General features: G+C 39.2%; 3 protein-coding genes across 5 annotated transcripts in view; 1 reads left to right on the top strand and 2 right to left on the bottom strand.

Annotated features, from left to right (window-relative positions):
- The window catches only part of GLA1 (Folylpolyglutamate synthetase family protein), a 261,863-nt gene that overhangs the window by 196,706 nt on the left and 45,181 nt on the right, over positions 1 to 19,976 (top strand). For all 3 annotated transcript variants that reach the window (XM_089795217.1, XM_089795218.1, XM_089795219.1), the window contains 2 exons: positions 17,978 to 18,109; positions 18,194 to 18,325. In XM_089795217.1, coding sequence (XP_089651343.1) covers positions 17,978 to 18,109; positions 18,194 to 18,325 — 264 coding nt within the window. The remainder of the gene's footprint in view (positions 1 to 17,977; positions 18,110 to 18,193; positions 18,326 to 19,976) is intronic.
- Positions 6,734 to 7,960, bottom strand: LOC149544624 (uncharacterized). Its single transcript, XM_089796548.1, has 2 exons — positions 7,630 to 7,960; positions 6,734 to 7,494 (listed from the first exon to the last, which is right to left on the bottom strand). Exons 1-2 carry the CDS (start codon positions 7,958 to 7,960, stop codon positions 6,911 to 6,913), a joined length of 915 nt encoding a protein of 304 aa, XP_089652674.1. The 3' UTR covers positions 6,734 to 6,910.
- LOC149544625 (uncharacterized) lies at positions 8,113 to 11,032 on the bottom strand. The gene is made up of 5 exons (XM_089796549.1): positions 10,088 to 11,032; positions 9,251 to 9,896; positions 8,896 to 9,128; positions 8,626 to 8,778; positions 8,113 to 8,540 (listed from the first exon to the last, which is right to left on the bottom strand). Exons 2-5 carry the CDS (start codon positions 9,865 to 9,867, stop codon positions 8,113 to 8,115), a joined length of 1,431 nt encoding a protein of 476 aa, XP_089652675.1. The 5' UTR covers positions 9,868 to 9,896; positions 10,088 to 11,032.

Below are 19,976 nucleotides of genomic sequence, written 5' to 3' on the forward strand. Positions count from 1 at the left end.
ACCGGAGTGCGGAGGAATTGTTGGAGGAGACTCGGCAGCGGGTGGAATTGGTGGAAGAAGCACGAGAGGAGTTCTTGAATTTGTGTTCGCCAAGGGAAGAAAATTCAGACGGAAGAGCATCAACTCGCATGGCTCGCAGTGCCGAGGGAGCACGAGCGTGGAGTGACCTCTTCGTCCGGGATAGACTTTTGCGGGAAACAACTTCAGAAGATCCTTCTTCTTCACCAAGGTTCGCAGCTGTCGACACCTCCGGTGTGGGAGTGCAGACCTCCGGTGTGGGAGTACAGACCTTCGGTGTGGGAGTGTAGATCTTCGGTGTGGGAGTGCAGACCTCCGGTGTGCGAGAGCAGTCCGCCTGTGTGGGAGAGCAGACCTCCGGTGTGGGAGTTCAGACCTCCGGTGTGGGAGTTCAGACCTCCGATGTGGGAGTACAGACCGCTGGTGCGGGAGTGTCGACCTCCAGTGTTGGAGTAAACAACGCTAGTGTTGCAAGACCCAGTAATGCCTCTCTACCAAATTCAGTTGTGATGGCGGGACCCAAAGAAAAGCTGCTGAAGTTTGAGGGCGATGGTACAGCCGACCCCATCCGACATTGTAAGACATGTGAGACGATCTGGCGGGCAAATGGAATCACAGATGCCAACGAATGGGTCGGGCAATTTTCGGCAACCCTACGGGGTGTGGCGATTGATTGATTTTCGGATACGGATCCACAAAAGCTAAATAGCTGGGATAACATTAAAAAAGAGTTCTTGGTGGAATTTAAACTCTTGCGGGATGATAATGAAATTGTAGCAGAGATTTTCAATACCAAACAGGGAAAGCACGAAACTGTTCGCGTCTACGCCATGAGATTAAAAGACTTAATAAACAAAATGGAAAGCAAGCCGGTGGACGGATTGCAGAAAAGATGGTTCGTGGACGGCCTACAATCGAAACTGCAGAGGGAAATGAAAATTGTCCCACCGTCATCATATGTGGATGCGTATAACAGAGCACTGGACCTTGAAAGTGAACAGAAGACAAAGAAGAAGAAAACTAGCTCCTCTGATTCTGATGACGATGAGCCTGCCGGAGATGATAGTAGCGACGACGAAGGTAGCAGCAAGAAGGTTCGTGCCCTACAGAAGGATATGATTCGCATGATGAAGGAGTTTAAATACATGCAGAAGGAGCCAAAAGGTAGTGAACTGTGGTGCACGGAGTGTAAGACCAACGGTCATACTAAAGGATCGTGTCCAAAGAACCAATTTTGTGACATTTGTCAGATCATGGGCCATTCGACAAAGGACTGTCCCTTTAACATGAAGACAAGAGGATCTCCGCAGGTGCTTCTTACGCAACAGGCTTCCCTGTCGGGTAGTAACGGAAATGCAAAAATTGATGGTGCCACATCCGAAGGGTACAGGAATAATAGCAGAGGGAAAAATAAAAACAATGCAAACAATAACAATAATAATGGGAGCCGAAGTCGAACTCAGTATAATGCAAACGGACGGCCAATCGTTCAATGCCAAGCATGTAATTTGTGGGGTCATTTTGCGCAGGATTGTACAGCAGCAAACACACCGAAATTATTATGCAGATGGTGCGGACCCGACGATCACGAAGATTCCAAGTGTCCAAAGTCTGGAGTAAACTTAATCACTGTCGGTACAGATGTAGAGGAGGTTCTGGCAATTACACGAAGGCAAGCGGAGCAAAAGAGAAAATTGGGGGAAGCGCAGGCGGAAATTGCAAAGGCATTGTCAGCGGGGACATCTTAGTTGAAGGACATCACCGACACCTTGGCAAGGAACTTCGCAGAACAAAACATTGTACGACAGATCTTACAAACGGAGATACCGGTCAAGATAAGTGACCTTCTCACAATGCCCCAGTTAAGGACGGCCATTCTGAATCATACACCGTTTTCGAAAGCAATGGAGGACATAGGAAGGGACAATAGGGAAGTGATGACAACTGACCCAATGCTGCTGGCACTCACCTCCGGACGGCATCCGGCGGTCATCGAGATGGGGATTTTGGGAAACGTTCTGACAGACACAATTGTCGATGGAGGGTCCGGTGTGAATGTGTTGCTGGAGGATACTTGGAAGAAGTTGGGAAAGCCGACATTGTGGCCACCTGCATTTCAGTTGCTCATGGCAGACCAACATGGAATCAAACCGTTGGGAATCTTGAAAGCACAACCGGTAACCATTGGTACGCAACCATTTTTATTGGATTTTGCAGTCATTCCATTGAAAAGAAAAGGATATGATGCTATTCTGGGACGGGATTGGTTGGTGCAAGCAAAAGTAAAACATGATTGGAAATGAAATATCCTATTAATGGAGCGTGGAGGCAAAAGATTCATAATTGACCTGCACACACAAACAGTAGGTGAGGAGGCAGCATTGTCAGACTCAGAAGGTGAAGGCGACAATGATGACAAAAGAAATGACGACGAAGGAAAGACAAGAATGGAACCGAACGAAGAAGGAATATTGAGACTAGACGGAGGATCGAATGACGACGACCTAGACTCGGTGAATGGCCTTTACCATTGGCAAATAGAAGACTACGAACTCTTTCCGAGTTGTAATATGCTAAGGGTCGACGAAGGTGAGAAAAAGGAGGAAAATGGGTGTCCGGAGGAATACAGAGAAGCAGATGATGCAAAGAGGTTATGAATGAAGAAGGGAAGGACATACAATACAGACCCAGAAAAAAGAAAGATCCCACCATTCAGTACACGGTGAATGGACCGCACAGGAGGAAAAAAACGCATCACATCATAAAATTACTTGAAGGGTATTGACAGCAAGGAAATAAGCTAGATGCGCGACCATCGCAGGCACAGTGGGCGACGGAGGTAACACAGAACAGACATAAGGCGTGGCATGACAAACTCAGTAGGTTTCAGCCGGGGCAATTGGTACTCAAGTACGACGGTCAGGATGAAATGAAACAAGAAAGGTTTAAGGCAAGATGGGTTGGACCAGATCAGACCTGGGAGGTCAGCACAATTGGGTGATAAAATTGGAGACATTGGACGAGCAAGAGGTGCCTCCGGTAGTCAACGGATTTAAATTGCAACTATATGATGCTAGGAAGACTCTGTCGCTGTCACAGAATGGCCAGCTGACTCGGTTGTCTTTGCAGAATGGCGACGCCTGGAGGCAAAATTGAGGTGCTGTCTTTCTATTTTATTTTATTTTTGTCAAAAAAAAAAAAGAAAAAAAGAAACCAAAAAAAAAAATTTAAAAAAAAAAAATCAACTAAAAAAAGAAAAAAAGAAGCAAAGGCCCTGCGGGCAGCAGTTTGTCCGCGGGTGTGGCAGGAAAAGGCCCCGCGGACAGTCTGTCCGCGGATAAATGAAAAGCCCCGCAGGCAGCAGTTTGTCCGCGGGTGTGACAGGCAAAGGCCCTACGGACAGTCTATCTGTGGGTAAATAAAAAGCCCCGTGGGCAGCCTGTCCGTGGGCTTTAAATCTCTAACTTCTCCGCCGGAAAGCATCCCGCGAGAAACAAAGCCTCCAAGTCATCGGCCGCGGACTTCTATCAAACCTGTTTTGTTTCCTTTTTCATCTTTTGCTCCCCACGGGAAAGGAAAATGAAACCGCCTAGTGCTGTCAACTCCCTCCTCCGGCCTGTCTTGTCCGCGGAAGCAGTTTGGAAGGCGGCTAAATAAAATAAAAAAATAAAAAAATAAAAAAAAATCAGAACCCGCGTCGTTCTTTTGGAAGTCGCAACCACCAGTCCACCATTCGCAAGGAGTTTAGTCGGAAAGAGTTTCAAGTGCTAGACGCAAGCTTGTGACAGAACCGGAGGAAGCATTAATATACTTCACGGGAAATTGAGAAGTGTAAAGATGCGAGTTTTCGGGATGCCCTGCAGTTGTTCGGGCTTGTTTTGCCGACCGATCGGTTTGGATGATTTCCTGCAAAGCTTACTTTGTAGATGAGCGAGGAGATTGTGAGGTGTCCGATCTTGCTGTAAATACACTCGGGTTGTAATTTGTGGATGGGCAAGTATATAAATTTTGTAGAGTGATATTGGTGACAGAGAGTCCTGTAAAGATGTTCCTGGTCATCTTTGCTCTGTCGAATGAAATACTTCTGTGCATGACTGTTACCTCTATAGTTAAAAAAAAAACGACGACAGATTCAAGTTGTTCAGAATGAGTGACAGATAATGCCAAAGGGAAGGGGAAGCATCAGTGGTTGCCAGAAAGAGTGTAGAATCGGCAAAAAATGACAGATGGTGTGCTCCGTGCATTTTTGGGTGGGTTGCGAAGTGCTAATTTGGTGTCTGATATCAGTCGTGGGAGTCTGACCAATCGAGAAGACTTGGAGCTGCTGCAGGCATGGAGTGTCTGTGTACCAGAGCACTGAGAGTAGGTGCTGGCCGTGAGGCTGTCTTGGTGGATGCGTAGAGAGTTCGGGAGGAGCTGATCATCCAGTTGGAGGCAGTGCAACGACAATTGGCTCAGGGTACCGAGGAATTGAAAACAGAGAAAGCAGCACGGGTGGCTATCAAGGTCAGCGTGAGGAGACAGTATTGTGTTAGCAGAGGCTACAGATGTAACGGGATGAATGTGGAAGTGATGTGACAGAAGCATATTTTTGTTGTAGTCACTCTGTTAATGTACTTTGTTAATTTGTCTCAGATATTTTGTTAGTCGTCAGGAGACGACTATTTTTTTGGGGGGGGATGGTGTTAGCCGACTGGATGGTTCCGGCGGTGTTTTTGTAGCCGACGGAATGATTGTCGTCGGTGTTTTGTATTTTGTAGCCGACGGGTAAATAGTTTGTAGTGGATGTAATGTTGTGGCCGGCAGACTTCTTCGGGAAGGTTCGGCGGTAGTATTTATATCTCGTCTGGGATCATTGTAAAGCATCATCATCTACTATTACTAATATTGTGAAGCATAATGAATGTTCTGGCATATGCGAATATAATTCTGCTGTTCGTGTTCGTGTTCCATTGTCTGTATGTGTTGATTTCTTTACCAGTACGGTAAACAATCTATTTGTTCATATTTGAATTATTTTTTTGTTTATTATTATTTATCATCTACATTTGTTAATATTTTCTTTTAGAGGAGAATGTGAAAATGGAGGACATGATAGTAGATTCCACCCCATTGAAAGTTCACAATGAATTACCAAGCAAATATGGAAATCAATAGTGGAGTCAATTACAATACGACTCCAGAGGACATCCTATCATGTAGTGTTAATGGTGTAATGGGTGGGGTCACTTCACATAGGATTGTTAGAGTGAGCATTACAACAAGAGTTTGATGTGCAAGTGGTGTGCTCTAGGGAACCATAAGGACACTAGCTGCCCAAATAGAAAGGAAGTAAATATGCTAGAGGTAAAAGACCCGAAGGAGGAAGTACTTGCGATCAATGGACTCCAAACCAAGAATGTTGCTTGTCCTCTTTTTCATATAGAGAAGGAAATACTTTAGGAAGAAAGAGCTAGCATTAAATAGGTGATAGTGGAGGAGAAAGACCATTAGTAGACCCCTGTGGTTAGAGTGTGAGAGACTATCATGAGATAGATGTTGCAAGCTATTGTAGTTGTACAATTATTTAACCTTTTGCAGACTATGCCATAATTAAAGGTGGACATTACCGATGTAGTTGGTAATGACACCAACAACCAGAACCATGGCAAGCCGATGTAGAAGTCAATAGACAGTTGAGCTACTAACTTGATATTGCAATACTCGTCATTGGAAGGAAGTTGGTCGTCATTTATATGGAGATAATGGGCCAAAAATTGACAAATACCATTGTAAATCGAGGCTCAGGAGTAAAGGTATTGCTAGAGCATACTTGGAAGTGTCTCAGAAGACCAACACTCTAGCTGCCAGCATTCCACTCAATAGTTGTTGAACTACATGAGATTAAGCCGTTGAGGACATTGATGTGTTAAATCTAACAATTGGTACACAATGCTTGTTCTTGTATTTTGTAGACATTTCATTAGAAAAGAAGGCGTCTGTGATGTAAGTATTATTATTGATATCAAAGATATGTGTGACATTGATGGAAACATTATAATTGATGCCAAAGGACTTCACAAATATGAACAGATCTATAAAGCATTATAGATGTCAAAGAGATGAAATGAAAGACTATTTATGATTCATAATAAAGGTAGAGGCAGGGATCATGTTCATACAAATTCATAGAGGCATATATATTAATTTCGAAAATACATATCATTTACAATGATGATTAAAGATAAAGATAATACCCGACCATATAGAAATGATTGTGTACAAAATGAGAACAAGGCAAGGGATAGAGGAATAAATAGGAAGCAATAATATTACAGCCAGACCTGTAAGAATAAATAGCAAATATTAAGTTGAATATATATTATAGGAAACAATGTTACCAAACTCCATGAAATGTGAACGATAGCATTTAGAGTAATAGTAAATATCAAAGTAACAAGAATCGGAATCGGATCGGAATCGGCAAGGCCGAATCGAATCGTGAATCGGCAATGAATCGGCGATGAATCGGCAAATTTGAAAAAACCCTTTAAATTTAAAGATTTTAACAATTTAAAACTTATTTCATGCACCCTTTATTGAATATAACTTAAACACACTATAACATCATCAAATAGAAGTTAAAACTTAACATACATAAACATGGAACATAAAATCCATCACATATGTAACTATGTTATCTAAAATGTAAATTGTAGGCTAGCTGAAGTAAATAGAAATCAAATGATCACAATGATTTAAATCATAGAATGTATGTAAGATGATCCATAAGACATCAAATCATAAATGTATGTAAGAATCTAAGATGAAGATCCATGAAAGTTTGAAACATATGTCTATCAATGATTCAGTATCAATATCTGTAAACAAAATATAAAAACAAGGCTCCAGCTCAAGCCTCAGACTCATAGTCATCATCATCATCCTCAACATCATCCTGAAGCTCGGTTGCAGCCTCAGCCTCAGCCTCTGAGTATCCAGTCTGCCTAGTAGCAAGGCGTCTAATGTAGGTCCTAGAGGACTGCCGAGCCATATCTCCCGCATGTAAGATAGGCTCATGAACGTCGCTAGGGCCTGTGCCTGTGCGTGCACGTGTGCGTCTACCAATGCCTGAAGAACGTGCTCTAGCTGCCTTAGCCTCTATATCCACCTGGTCAACCCACACACGGTCTTCCTCAGTGAAGACTGGATCCACAACCTCTGTGAGCCACTCTGATTCTGGATCAATCTCCTCTAGAATGATCGGAGAGGAGTCAGTGCCCAAAATCTGTCTGATCCTAAGACGGAGGTTGTAATGAACAAAGACAATATCATTCAACTTCTGCACTGTCAACCTGTTTCTCCTCTTCGAATGGATGTGCTTGAACATGGACCAACTGCGCTCACATCCAGAAGCGCTGCTTGGCTGACTCAGAATACGAATGGCAATTTTTTGAAGTTTTGGGGTTGTGGCCCCAAACATTTGCCACCATCTATCTGCAATAAGGGAAAAATTGAAAATAGAAACAATTAGTCTCATTTACAAATTACAAGTTAACTCTAAAATTACATAATCAACTTTAAGATTAGAATCTAGATTCATGAACATTGAATATATTATTTAATTTTTACTTGGCTGTAGTGTTGTCTGAGCATTTATGGCCATCCTGCTAGAGAAAAGTGGCCCCTCTTTATTGTTGAACTGGTCTAGCTCAACAATCGCAGCAGCGCTATCTTCATCGCTACTCAACCTCTGAATCACTGTGTATAAGCCAGTGAGAACCTCCGCATCCGCCTTGAACTCAGGACGGAAACGATATGCCGGATTCAGAAAGTAAGCTGCTGCATGGATGGGTCGATGGAGCTGATTTTGCCATCTCCTATCGATGATGTCCCAAATAGGGCCATACCTCTCCTGTACTCCTGCATATTGGGCTCTGATGGCCTCCTTGGCCCTATCCATGCCCTCATAAATGTAGCCCATAGAGGGTTTCTCCCCATCAGCAGTTCATAGCAAAGCTACAAGGGGCTCAGTGACCTACATATAAAGTAAAACAAAAAACTTGAGTCAAAACTTAAATATAAAATAATATAACTTAAAGTAAAAGTAAAATACTAAATGTTAAATTGCAATAAATTTACCTGTAGGATTTCTCTAGCGAGTTTCCAAAAACCATCCTCATCAAATATGCAATCCGCCACATCTATCCCTACAGTGGTCGTAGCATAGGAAGAGGAAATCCACTCCCGCCCAACAAACATGCTCCTCAATTCATCCCTTGATGTCAACAAGGACTGCAAGGTGATGAAATTCGAGGCAAACCTCGTGATACCTGGGCGAGCTAACTCTTTGCCTTCTGTGTACTTCCTCATTGTGCTAAGGACAAATGAATGATTATAAATGAATTTGCATATGTTTTTTGCCCTTTCCACACATGACTTGACAAACTCAAGTTTGCCAATTTCCTCCAACATGAGGTCAATGCAATGTGCCGCACAAGGGGACCAAAATATGGTGGGGTGCCTCTCCATCAAAAGTTTACCTACAACAATTTTAAGTCAATTAGAAATTCAAATTTCAAAATTCAAATAAATTTATTTTCAAAACTTGAAAAGTTAAAAGTTTACCTGCAGCAACATAACTTGCTGCATTATCCGTCACCACCTGGATCACATTTTGTTCTCCCACCTCTGCTATGACTTCCTCAATAGCCTCACATAAGTATGTGGCATTTTTTACATGTGCGGAAGCATCAATGGATTTGATGAACATGGTATATCCTACAAGTAACAAAACAACGAATTAGAATATTAAAATTAAATGGATCATCAACAAATTAGCATTCAACAAATCAAAATTTACAATTATGTATGTAGGAAAGTAGAATGATCAATTACCTCCACAGGATACAAGAAAATTGAGGAGTGTTCTATTCCTCCTATCTGTCCAACCATCAGTCATGATGGTGCAACCCTTTGCAATCCACTCCTTTCGGTTCTCCTCGAGCTCAGCCCTCATGTCCTCTACCATCTCATCCAAGAGGTATCCGCTCAACTCAGCCTCAGTTGGGGCTTTAAACCCCGGACCACAAGTAGCAACCGTGTCTATCATGTTCTGCCAATAAGGAGCCCTGTCACAAATAAAAATTTAGATGTCAAAGACTCAAATTATAAAACAAGTAAATATAATTAAAGTTTTACTTTTACTTTTAATTTTAACTTTAAAGAAAACAACGAAAAAAGAATCAATTACCTGGCTGCAATAAATGGAATGTTGCAAAAGTACCAAAATTTGCATATCTCCTTTCTGGCAGCATCATGAATTTCCTTGTTCAAACCCATGCCCTCAAGCGTGGGTTGGGAACCAGGAGTAGTGCGGGGCACAAAGTAACTATCCATTCTGTTTTTCCGCACTCTAGGCTGCAATAGGTTGGTGTGGGACTCTGTCTCAGTATGTGACCGACTAGCACTAGCACGAGCAGAAGAACTAGGATAAAAAGGAGGCCTAGAAGAACCCTCTCCAACACAACCTACAGATGCAGAAGCTGATGCAGATGCAGATGTGGATGCGGCTGCAGATGCGAATGCGGGAACATGGGAGCCAATACCCCTTAACCCTTCAAGTTGCATTTTCCTATTGGCTTTGTCTTTTTCAATTTTTTCTAATGCCCTTAAGCAAGTGCGTTTTGCCTCAGGAGTTTGGTGAGTGCAAATTGTAACATCGTGTCCAGGTATAGCAGCAATGTGGTATTTCAATCTATAAATACCCCCAGAAGTTATTTTTTCTTTACAAAAAATACATTTTGTTTGATATTTGGTTCTTCCAGGAAACTCTTCGTTATATTTCCAACATTCATCTTTTCTACCCATTGCGAATTTGCAAAAAATGAAAGCAAAGGCTGCTGCAATAAAAATTTATTTGTAAAATATCAAAGTTTGAAGCTAATAAAAGCTACAAAACAACAAACCCTAGTTTGCAACTTAGTAAAAATAAAGAACATTCAAGCTCTAAACTAAAAATCTTGAAAACTATAAAAATTTAACAAAAAATGCATAATACACTAACATGCAAAAAAAAAAGAGCACTTACCTCTTGCAAATGAGTTGAGGAGTGTTGAGATTGGCTCCCTAATGCTCCCAATGCAATTGATGGCCTCCCCAAATGGATTGCTGATCTCTTTTGTGCTCTTTCTTCTTGCCGGTTAGAAACCTATGGCTTTTCTTTTCTCTTCTTCTCTCTCACTTTTCCTCTCTTCTACTCATGTTAAATAAATAGAAGGCCCTTTAGGGTTATAACAAAGAGAAATGGTCAAAAACAAAGTAAAAAAACCAAGCAATTTTTTAAAATTTTACAACTCTATACTTTATTGGCCGCGGGCGATTCCTGCCGATTTTTCTAGGCGATTCATGCGATTTTTTGCCTGAATTGCCTGAATCGGCGATTCAGGCGATTCACTTGAAGAAATCGGCAATGGCGATTTCCGACTCCAAAAAAATCGCCATTGCTGAATCTAATCGCCGAATCGCTGATTCAGGCGATTTTATGGCGATTCTCGTTACTCTGGTAAATATTGTTAAGAAATGAATATCATGATAATCATTGTTGGTGGTCAAAAGAGCCCATGATGATTTTGAAAGAGTCCACATCAAACAAATCTCTATCGAGCAAATTGATTATTGTTGTCAACCAAGACCCTGGTAAAAATGATAGTCTTAGAAAATAAAAGAAATTAATCTAAACAATAAAATTCCCCGTAAATTACAAAGTCAAAATGATACTTCAGGAATCATGAGAATTTGCAAAGTAAACATGATGAACCAAGGAAGGTGTAAATAAGTAAACATATGTAGAGATGGGATGTTTCAGAAACTAAAGTCTCCTATACAAGCAATGATATTGACTTGGGCGAGCCAGTGGATTTTGACCATTGTATTCAAATAATAGTAGAAGTTCCATGCAAGGCACATATTTGGTTAGAACATGATTTTCAAGAGTTTTTGACCAAATACAGAGAAGTCACAAATTGCAGATGATTGGCAGCAAAATTTTACCATATGTTCTTAGTCGTGACATGGAGAACTGATGTAGAGGTACACTTTTCAAACATCTCTTTTGGGATTTCTACTCAAGAGGCTTCAACAATGTGTTCTTAGACATCAATTAAGAAACTTTTACCAACTCTTTAAAGAACCATTAATTACTTTCAAAATGAAGAGATAAAATTAATTCCTTTTATGAGAGAGTATATATATCATTTGAACATGATTTTCCAAAGTTATAGCTCAAAGTGATAACTAGAATAAAAGTTATTACTCTTCTTCCAAACCTGCTTACATAAAAATCAGGTTCAGACCAATCTATACTCAAATGCTCATAACTTCTCCAAATCACAATGAAATTTTACCAAACCAAAATCAAAATAAAGATAACTCAAATACCTTTTCGAAAATATAAGTTCCAGGTCTGTATCTTTTCATATGGATTTGTACCAATAGAAACAATAGTCAGGTTTCTGGAAAGTTACACAAAAAATTATTATAAAACTCACAAATACAAACTTCTTTTTATTTCACTTCTTCTTTCAGCTTCTCCAACCCTTACATTTTGATAAAAATGACCAATACATGACATTTTAATGCCTTTTCATTTCCTTTAACCTATTGTCTACCTCCTATGACTCTTGACCTTCCTCTTTACATCAACTTTACATATTGTCAAATTTTTGTGACAATATTTTATTGCATATTTGAAAACTTTTGCATTTTCCCATAAATGACCCTTTAACTTTATAAAACCCCTACCAACATGACATTTTATGACATTTTACCCTTCCATGGGTTTATTTACATAATTTGCCCTTTCTAGACAACTTTCACAATCTATTACACATGACTTTATGACTTTATTGAGCCATACATATTGACTCAAAATGGTTCAAAATATATGCAAAAGATAATAATAAATTATTTCACCGTCATGGAGCCTCTTTTTGTTCGTTTTTGATAGGTGCTCCTGCACCAAGAACTATAACATACACCAGATGATAGGAATATGAAGATTCCAAACATCTTCACATATGAAAGAAGCGGTGACAAGGAAGAAATTACTTTGAAGTATCGAAACATTAAAGAACTGCAAATGGAATATGTGGAGATGCGATCGTATCTATTGTTACAAATCATATAGTGATCATTCGAACCACAAATATCTACATATGATATAAAAGATGATATTTAAAATACAAACTAATAAAATAACAATAATATCATGTGAAACAAGAAACGAAGAGACGCAGAATAAGGAGGCATGATTATATCATGAAAACAAAAGACAAGGATGCAATAAAAATTTCGGTGACTGACAGCATAAAGAACTCCACACCTTTAAAAGGATAATTTTTTTGATATGAACTAACTCTATGAAAGGTGTCATCACCAAGAATTAATCGTTTCATTACTTTTAATCAAAATTGAAAAGGTGCTATTAATGATTTATTAAAAGTTATAAAGTCTCTTGGTAAAGAGACACATCTCTTAAGCGATATCTAAAGGTATAAATATAGAATTATTTATTTTCACAAAACAACAAGCTAAGCAAGTTTGAGTATGGGCAAAGTAGATATAAAAGAATATATATATATGTGTGTGTGTGTGTGTGTGTGTGTGTGTGTGTGTGTGTGTGTGTGTATCAGGATATTAAGGGAGTAAGAGGAATATTAAAAAGACATATTTTTTGCAAAGTTAAAAGCTAACAAAAGGAAAGTATATTTTCAGGCTTGAAGAACAAAAGTGCATCCATCACTAGGTTGAGCTAGCAACCAGAGAAAAGGTGGAATACTAGATTTCATATCAGAAGTGGGAGTTGGTGCTTCTAGTGGGTTGGAGCCTACAAACATTTTGTAAAAGATTCAAAGTTCTATAAAAGCATTTAAATTGCCATGGTTTTCTAACGCATTGGGTTTCCACGTAAAATTGTCTTGTTGTGTTCAAGTGCATAATTCATATCAGTATCTAAAGTAATTTTTTTTTAAGAGAGGGATTTTTAAAATTGACAAAATCGTTAATATATTGATCCAACCCCCTCTTAGAATATTTGTGTGCTCTTCAGTATGATGTGCTTCTTGGGAGAGGCTAGCTGATTACTACTAAGGCAAACCATAATTGGAAGTGGAACACACTCTTGATTGAGAGTAAAGGAAGTATATCATTAAATTTGCAAAATCAGGCGGTGAGTGAAGAGTTGGCACCGTCGAATTAGAGTTTGAAGTTTGAGAGCTAGGAATGGACAAAAGAAGGAAAGGCATGGAGTTAAATGACCAAGGGGTGCTCAAACTAGAAGATTGTTACGAAGTTGAGATGAGTTCCCTAAGTGGACTATTCCATAAGCAAATGGAGGACTATGAGGCATTTTTGCCGCCCTATATTCTTCTTGAAGCTACAACTCTTAGTGAAGAGAAGTTTATGAAAGCACGTGCAATTATGGGCAATGCAGTCCATAGTACAAATAAAAGAAATGGAAAGGAAAAAATCATGTAGGGTATAAAGAGGCCATTTTTTAATTCATACTTTTGGTAGTTTTATAAAACCCGCCCTTGGCGAGGGAATGGTTTCTTTTGGCAGATTTAAAATTTGGCACATAAAGGACAAGTATAAGTAAAACCAATGAGATTGAGAATTAGAAGGTTGGCAGGCAGATTGGCAAGTGTAGAAGTATGGAAAACAAGACAAGAGTGTAATGTTTTGATCCTTGTAGTTAAAGACGTGATTCCACTGTATACGCAATTTCGTCTCAAAGCGAACTGGAGGCAATGTTTGACCTAGAGGGAAGAGTGTCTGAGCCGTATGGTAGTAGCTGATAGGCCGTACAATGAAGGCTTAATAGGCCATATGGTTGAGGCAAGGGGGGCCATACAGTTGAGATAGGGGGCCATACAGTTGAGATTGAAGGCCATACGGTTGAGATAGGGGGCCGTTCGGTTGAGACTGAAGGTTGTACGGGGGTGATTGGGAAGATGTCGTACAACAATGGAGATGGGGACGTACGGTGAATAAGAGGTTGTTCGGTGATGAAGGTGATGCAATACGGTGTTCTTTTGATTTGCTAAAGCTAGGTCCTTAAGAATGGAATTGACAACTTCATAAAATAGACGCCAAAGTATATTGAGATGATAACCCGTAGATATAGATATATTCCAAACTAAAATGGTGTTCTGGATTTGCTAGACCCGAAGCAAAGAAATACCATGGACAAAATAGGGGGAGGGTTGTTCCCACCGAAACCGCAAAAGCCAAGTAGGGAAGATCTTTCACTTCCGAAATGGCAAACAAGACCGAACTCCAACATGAATTCACAATACAAAGAAATAAATCAAATCGCATACCAACTACTACCTACATGCTGTGTTTAAATACCCTTTGGAAGAACTTCCCAAGGGTTTACAAAGATAGCCGATGACCACACCTACGGAAACAATTAAATAAAAATGGGTATGAGATATACTAAATCAATCGGCCCATTAACAAAGGCTTGATTAATTATTTATTTTATGACAGGAACATTACAAAGAGCCATCCACATGTTACAAGTAGTCATCCATACAACAATATGAATAATGTACAAATTCCACATTCCATTCCATTCGCCATATGTACATCGAGATTTTCTCATAGAGTTGTGTATGTAGACAACTTGTCATATGGCATGTCCAACAAGTTTCAATTCTACTATACAACACTATACAACACCTCCATATAATACTTGGTGAAGCATGCATCCATACAACACTTGTGCAACACCTCCATATAGTACATGACAAAGCATAATCTCATAAAAAATTGGAACAACACCATTGTATGTTGCCTGCATAATCTTGCACGAGATGCATTTCATCATGTACGATCAACACAACTTCATGCATCAACACCTCAATTCCATAGTGTACAAACAAAGTTCTCTTGATCATTATACATGGAAATTCCATCTCATATGAACCTTCAAAGCAGTTGTACGTGCCTTAAAACCTCATGTCCTATGAGCCATATAATAACAACAACAATGATAAATATGGGGAGTTTTATTATGGCATATGTCATTGTGTAAATCTGAAATCATTCCTCCATATGGGAAAAATCCTGTGGGTTAGGGTGGTTTTGTAGTGCCCCCTTCTCAGCACTAGACCTAATGGTGCCTTGTTGGTCTATCTTTCCATCCAGATAGGCTAACGACATTTATTTTGAGGATGCCAGCTAGTCACAAGAATCTATTTGGTTTCATTGGGGGAGATATTTAAGTGGGAACTCTAGAGGTAAGTCATTTTATTTTATTAAGTTGATTTATAAAGTACCCTAAAATTTTAGGCTGCCTGCCCCACAATGGTACTTTATCATTTAAAGTCACTTTATGACAAAAAATGACTTAAGTGATTAAAAGACAAAATAGGCTTTTATCCCACATTGCCTAGTTGTTCACATCTCCCCTCACATCGAGGTTATAAAAACTAGTATCTGCATTGGAATTTGCACCATGAAATCTGATATTACTTAAATGTGGCTGGCTACTCTTGAGGACGAAACCCCTCGAGACTTTTGAGAAGTTGGACATAGCCCCGGCATCTCATTGAAAGTTGTATTCAGAATTAGGCAAGAAGTTGGCAAGAGAAAGTGAGTTCAGTCGGTTCCATCTTCAGAAGTAAGTCTGCTAACATCATTAAACATTCGTAAGTCTTGTTTATAACTGGAAGACTATCATGTTAGTTATTTCCCCAATGCATTAGACAACAAGAATTGGCAAGCAATATGTCTGAAACTCTAAGACGTCAAGGAGAGAACACTAACCACTGCTGTAGCAAGACAGAGTTGATAACAGAAAAATCACAGAGGAAGCAAGGCGACGTTGGGAGTACACGCATTTGTTATTTCAATACACGTCTTTGATCAAACCTTCCAGTGGCAGCAAACAACTTCCTTCCTTCAATGTGGGCACGCTAGGGGAGGCACGTGATAACAATTGCAGGTGGTATTGAGTCTCAGTCAGCTGTGGGCTGTATAATTGATGCATTACATTGTTTTGTAACTGTTTGTAGCATGCGAGTAGAGGCTTGGATAACGGTATACAGGGACCACAAATCAGCTGAGAGGTCGAGCACAGCTATCCAGGGTGGTCAGGGTAACTGTTGATGAAGGAGCAGACCTCTCACGGCAGCCAGATTCGACTGCACTTTCTAGCATCAAAGAAAGGAACTAATAACCACAGTCCAGTATGAACTACCAGTTAGGAGCACGGGAGGAGAGAAGTCATCATCGGTAGCATTCAGGTGCACCATTGTAGAGCCATTATTTTCTTATGTAAAACGCTGAGACTGTAATGTCTGAACTGTATTGGCCTTCATTGCGTGTGTGTTATTTAATAATCATAGTGTGATAAACAGATTAGTGCCGTTGTTCATTAGTGTAACCAATCTTTGAACATCTTTGTGCAATTATCTTGAAAGCATCACTATATTTTCTGTAATGTGGGAAGTCAAAGCTTTCATACCCAGGTTGAATGCAAACTGTTTTTCAACATTCCATTAAACACATTTTGATTTCTTGTGTCAATTAAAGAGGGGAATCTTACAGTTTTGTATGGCGTATGATCATTTAATTACCATTTATCTATATGTTCAGCCCAATTTTTAACATTGCATAGTTCTCTGGCCATTTGCCCAATAGACGAAGCACAAATTATTGACATTACACAGTTCTCTAGTCACATATGGGTACAGTGGCCACACATAGGGAGATTGATGTGGATGAAGCATAACTAGGAACTTCTAGTATGGTGACCAGTTCTGAAGTGGGGAGTGCGATTTGATGAAACTTTTGACGTCATATTTTGGGTAAACGTGACAAAGTATCTATTTTGAGGCTTTATCAGTATTGTTTTTGACATCTTAAAAAACCAAGAAAATGTTGCATCCCATGGAGTCTTGTCATAGGAATGAAAATAAGAAACAATTACTTAAGTTCTACGGAAGATCCTTTTGCAGACATCCATAGGAATATCTCTTTATCAACACCTTCAGCTTCATTCAAACACTACAAGGCCATAGGACAGAATCATATTTATCTCTTATTCCAACATTGCCTCCAAGAATGTAGTGAACATGTCACTCCTTGGGAACAAACAAATCATATGCACCACCATAAAGAGGAGAACTCATAATAGTAGATCTAAACCCAAAATGCTCTTTAATCTAGGCCTTTGGTCATAGGAACCAAAAATCATAAATAACTGTTTTAGTTGTGTGGAGAGAATCTTTTACAGATCTTTGCAAGAATGTCCCTTTATTAAAACCTTCAGCTCCTTTAAAACACTACAAAACCATCACACAATAGAATCATATTTATCTCTTACTCGAACGTTGCCTCCTAGAATGTATAGAACAGGTCACTCCTTGAGAAGAAGCAATCATATACACCACCATGAGGAGAGGTCACTCTCTCTAGATCTGAATCCAAAATACTCTCAACCTGGACCATACATTATGATTTTATGCAATGGTCTCGTCAATTCCTCATTTGGATAGCCATTCTGTCCTAAATTTGGCTTATGAAAAGTGTACTTGATTGAATAGTGCCTAAAATTGTCCAACATTGGAAGAATGTATTCTATGTACTCCTGAAGATCTAGCCTGAAGCTTTTTGAGCAAATATTGCATTGATACAAATTAGGGAATCCCTTTCAATTTCTAGCACCTGTATATTTCCTTGGATACACATCCTAAGTGCTTTACATATATTAATGGACAGTGCTAGGGGTTGATAGGGAACTGAGTAAAAAACATAAGGGTGACAGACAATTCTGATTATCCAAATGACCTTCCACAGAATTTCCCCACCTATGTATAGTAAACATATTATAATTTTTGTTGTGACAATAATATCCGTGTACTAAGTTTATCATTACAAATGAATAATTCCTGCTATTTTGTGCTGCTAGGCTGGAGAATTTCTATGGACTCAATTCGTGCTGGTCTAGAGAATACAATTTTATATGGAAGATGCCAGTTTTTAACTCCTAAGCAACTCAAGATGCTTGGTATCAGTGGTGCTACAGTTGTTCTTGACGGAGGTATATTTGTAAGAAATGTTTGATTTAGCTTTTTAGTCACTGTGAAATTGCTCTTTTTAATATTTCTTGTTCTTTCTGTATCAGCACACACAGAAGCGTCTGCCAAAGCTTTGGCAACCACAATTAGGATGATGTATCCGGACAAACTTTTGGCCTTTGTCATAGCTATGGCAACTGATAAAGATCATTCATCTTTTGCTGATCATCTCATTTCAGGTAGAGTGATTCTCTTGTTTATGCCATATTTTGATTTGTTGTGTCCTGTGTCCTATATTTCTTAGAAGTTTTAATGAACCAGCCAACTTGGGTTAAAAGTCCTTTTGTTTACAACCAATAGAAAATCTTTTTTTTCTCAAGGGGGCATAAAGTGCTGTTGCATTAGGCACCATACAACAGGTCAATAAGAGCATATTCTCTTTCAGCTCGATAATCCTTCTGCTATTCTCATCTTTCTTTGTTTTGATTTTGATGCACCTATTACCTTCCAAGTTTCTAGTTGAGCGAGGAACTGACACAAGTTTTGGGATGTAAAATCAAATAATAGTTGCATATTCAATTATTTTAAAAATAGAAAGAAAAATATAATAGTTTATTGATAACCTTTTCTTTTGCAATCTTTGAGCACTCCAGAACCATTTTGCAACTTTAAACATAATAGTTTGAAGACCCATTTGAATACTGGAAATTGACAAATCACAAGTAGGGAATATTGTAAAATCCTTTCCTTGCATATTTCTTTTTGCGAATTTGAAATGACTTTGATGAGGTCATAGGTTTTGGGGAGAGGGATAAATGTAAGTAAATCAGGGACTTTTAACTTAGGGAGGAAGCTAAGCACCAAGCTTCAGGGAAGAGCAGAGACAGATTGTGAAGAGATTATAAGTGATGGCTTCTAAGCCTTGTGGTTACTCCAATTTTTCTAAATTTGAAGTTGAATTTTAATTCAAAATCAAATTTGAATTATACTTTGGTTTGCATATAGTTGGTAGGTTCTTAGGTGTATTTAGTGACTACTTGACCTATTATTTTCTTGGCGAATACATTGAGCCAGTTTGTGGTTGAAGGGAGATTCATTGGATGGTTGCAAAGCATGTCAAATACTTGATGGGCATAATTCATAATTTCTTGAGGCATGTTGGAGAGGGAGAATTGATGTTATGTGGTTGCTCTACAGCTCCATTATGGTGCATACATTCATTTCCATTCTCCTCTTTGCCTACAACTGACTGTGAACAACCTCTTTATGTGTCAACCTGTTCTTGTTCCTGCAGAATAAATTCAACATTTAACTATACCTTATCAAGTACCACATCCAAGTATCTACATGTGAAAGAGGTCTTAAGTACCAAATGTGCTGCCCAAAATGGCTTTCCATTTTCAAATGTCCCAACCCTTGATTTGTTGTAGAATGCAAAAGGACTCTGGTTTTGGCTCCCACCAGCTTGGGTGCCCAAACATGGAAAAATGCCATAAAAGATAAATATCAATAGACACCTATTGCCTCATTTACCCACTTGGAGAGGCTCAATAGTCCCTCATTTGCACACTTCACTTGTCTTTTACCATCCCGTTCTAGGTGTCCATACGTGGAAAAAATTGTAACGTACCCTTCCCATTGATTCAATCCAATGAATAATACCATATCATAATTAAGTAATAACTAATAAATGTAATAGTAACATAATAATTAATAATTAAATAATAAATAAAATATAAATAATGATTCAATAAATAAAAATGGTAATTTGTGAGCCTCTCATCTGGGAGGTCTTGAGTTCAAGTCTCGTTGGCCAAAATTTTTGTATGTCACTAACAACAACTTACAAAATTGTGACTTTAGACAACATTTTATGAGATTTCTCTCTCC

This window comes from Cupressus sempervirens, chromosome 8 (assembly GCF_028749045.1).
Source record: "Cupressus sempervirens isolate cs-2001-9-10 chromosome 8, ASM2874904v1, whole genome shotgun sequence".
NCBI lineage: Eukaryota > Viridiplantae > Streptophyta > Pinopsida > Cupressales > Cupressaceae > Cupressus > Cupressus sempervirens.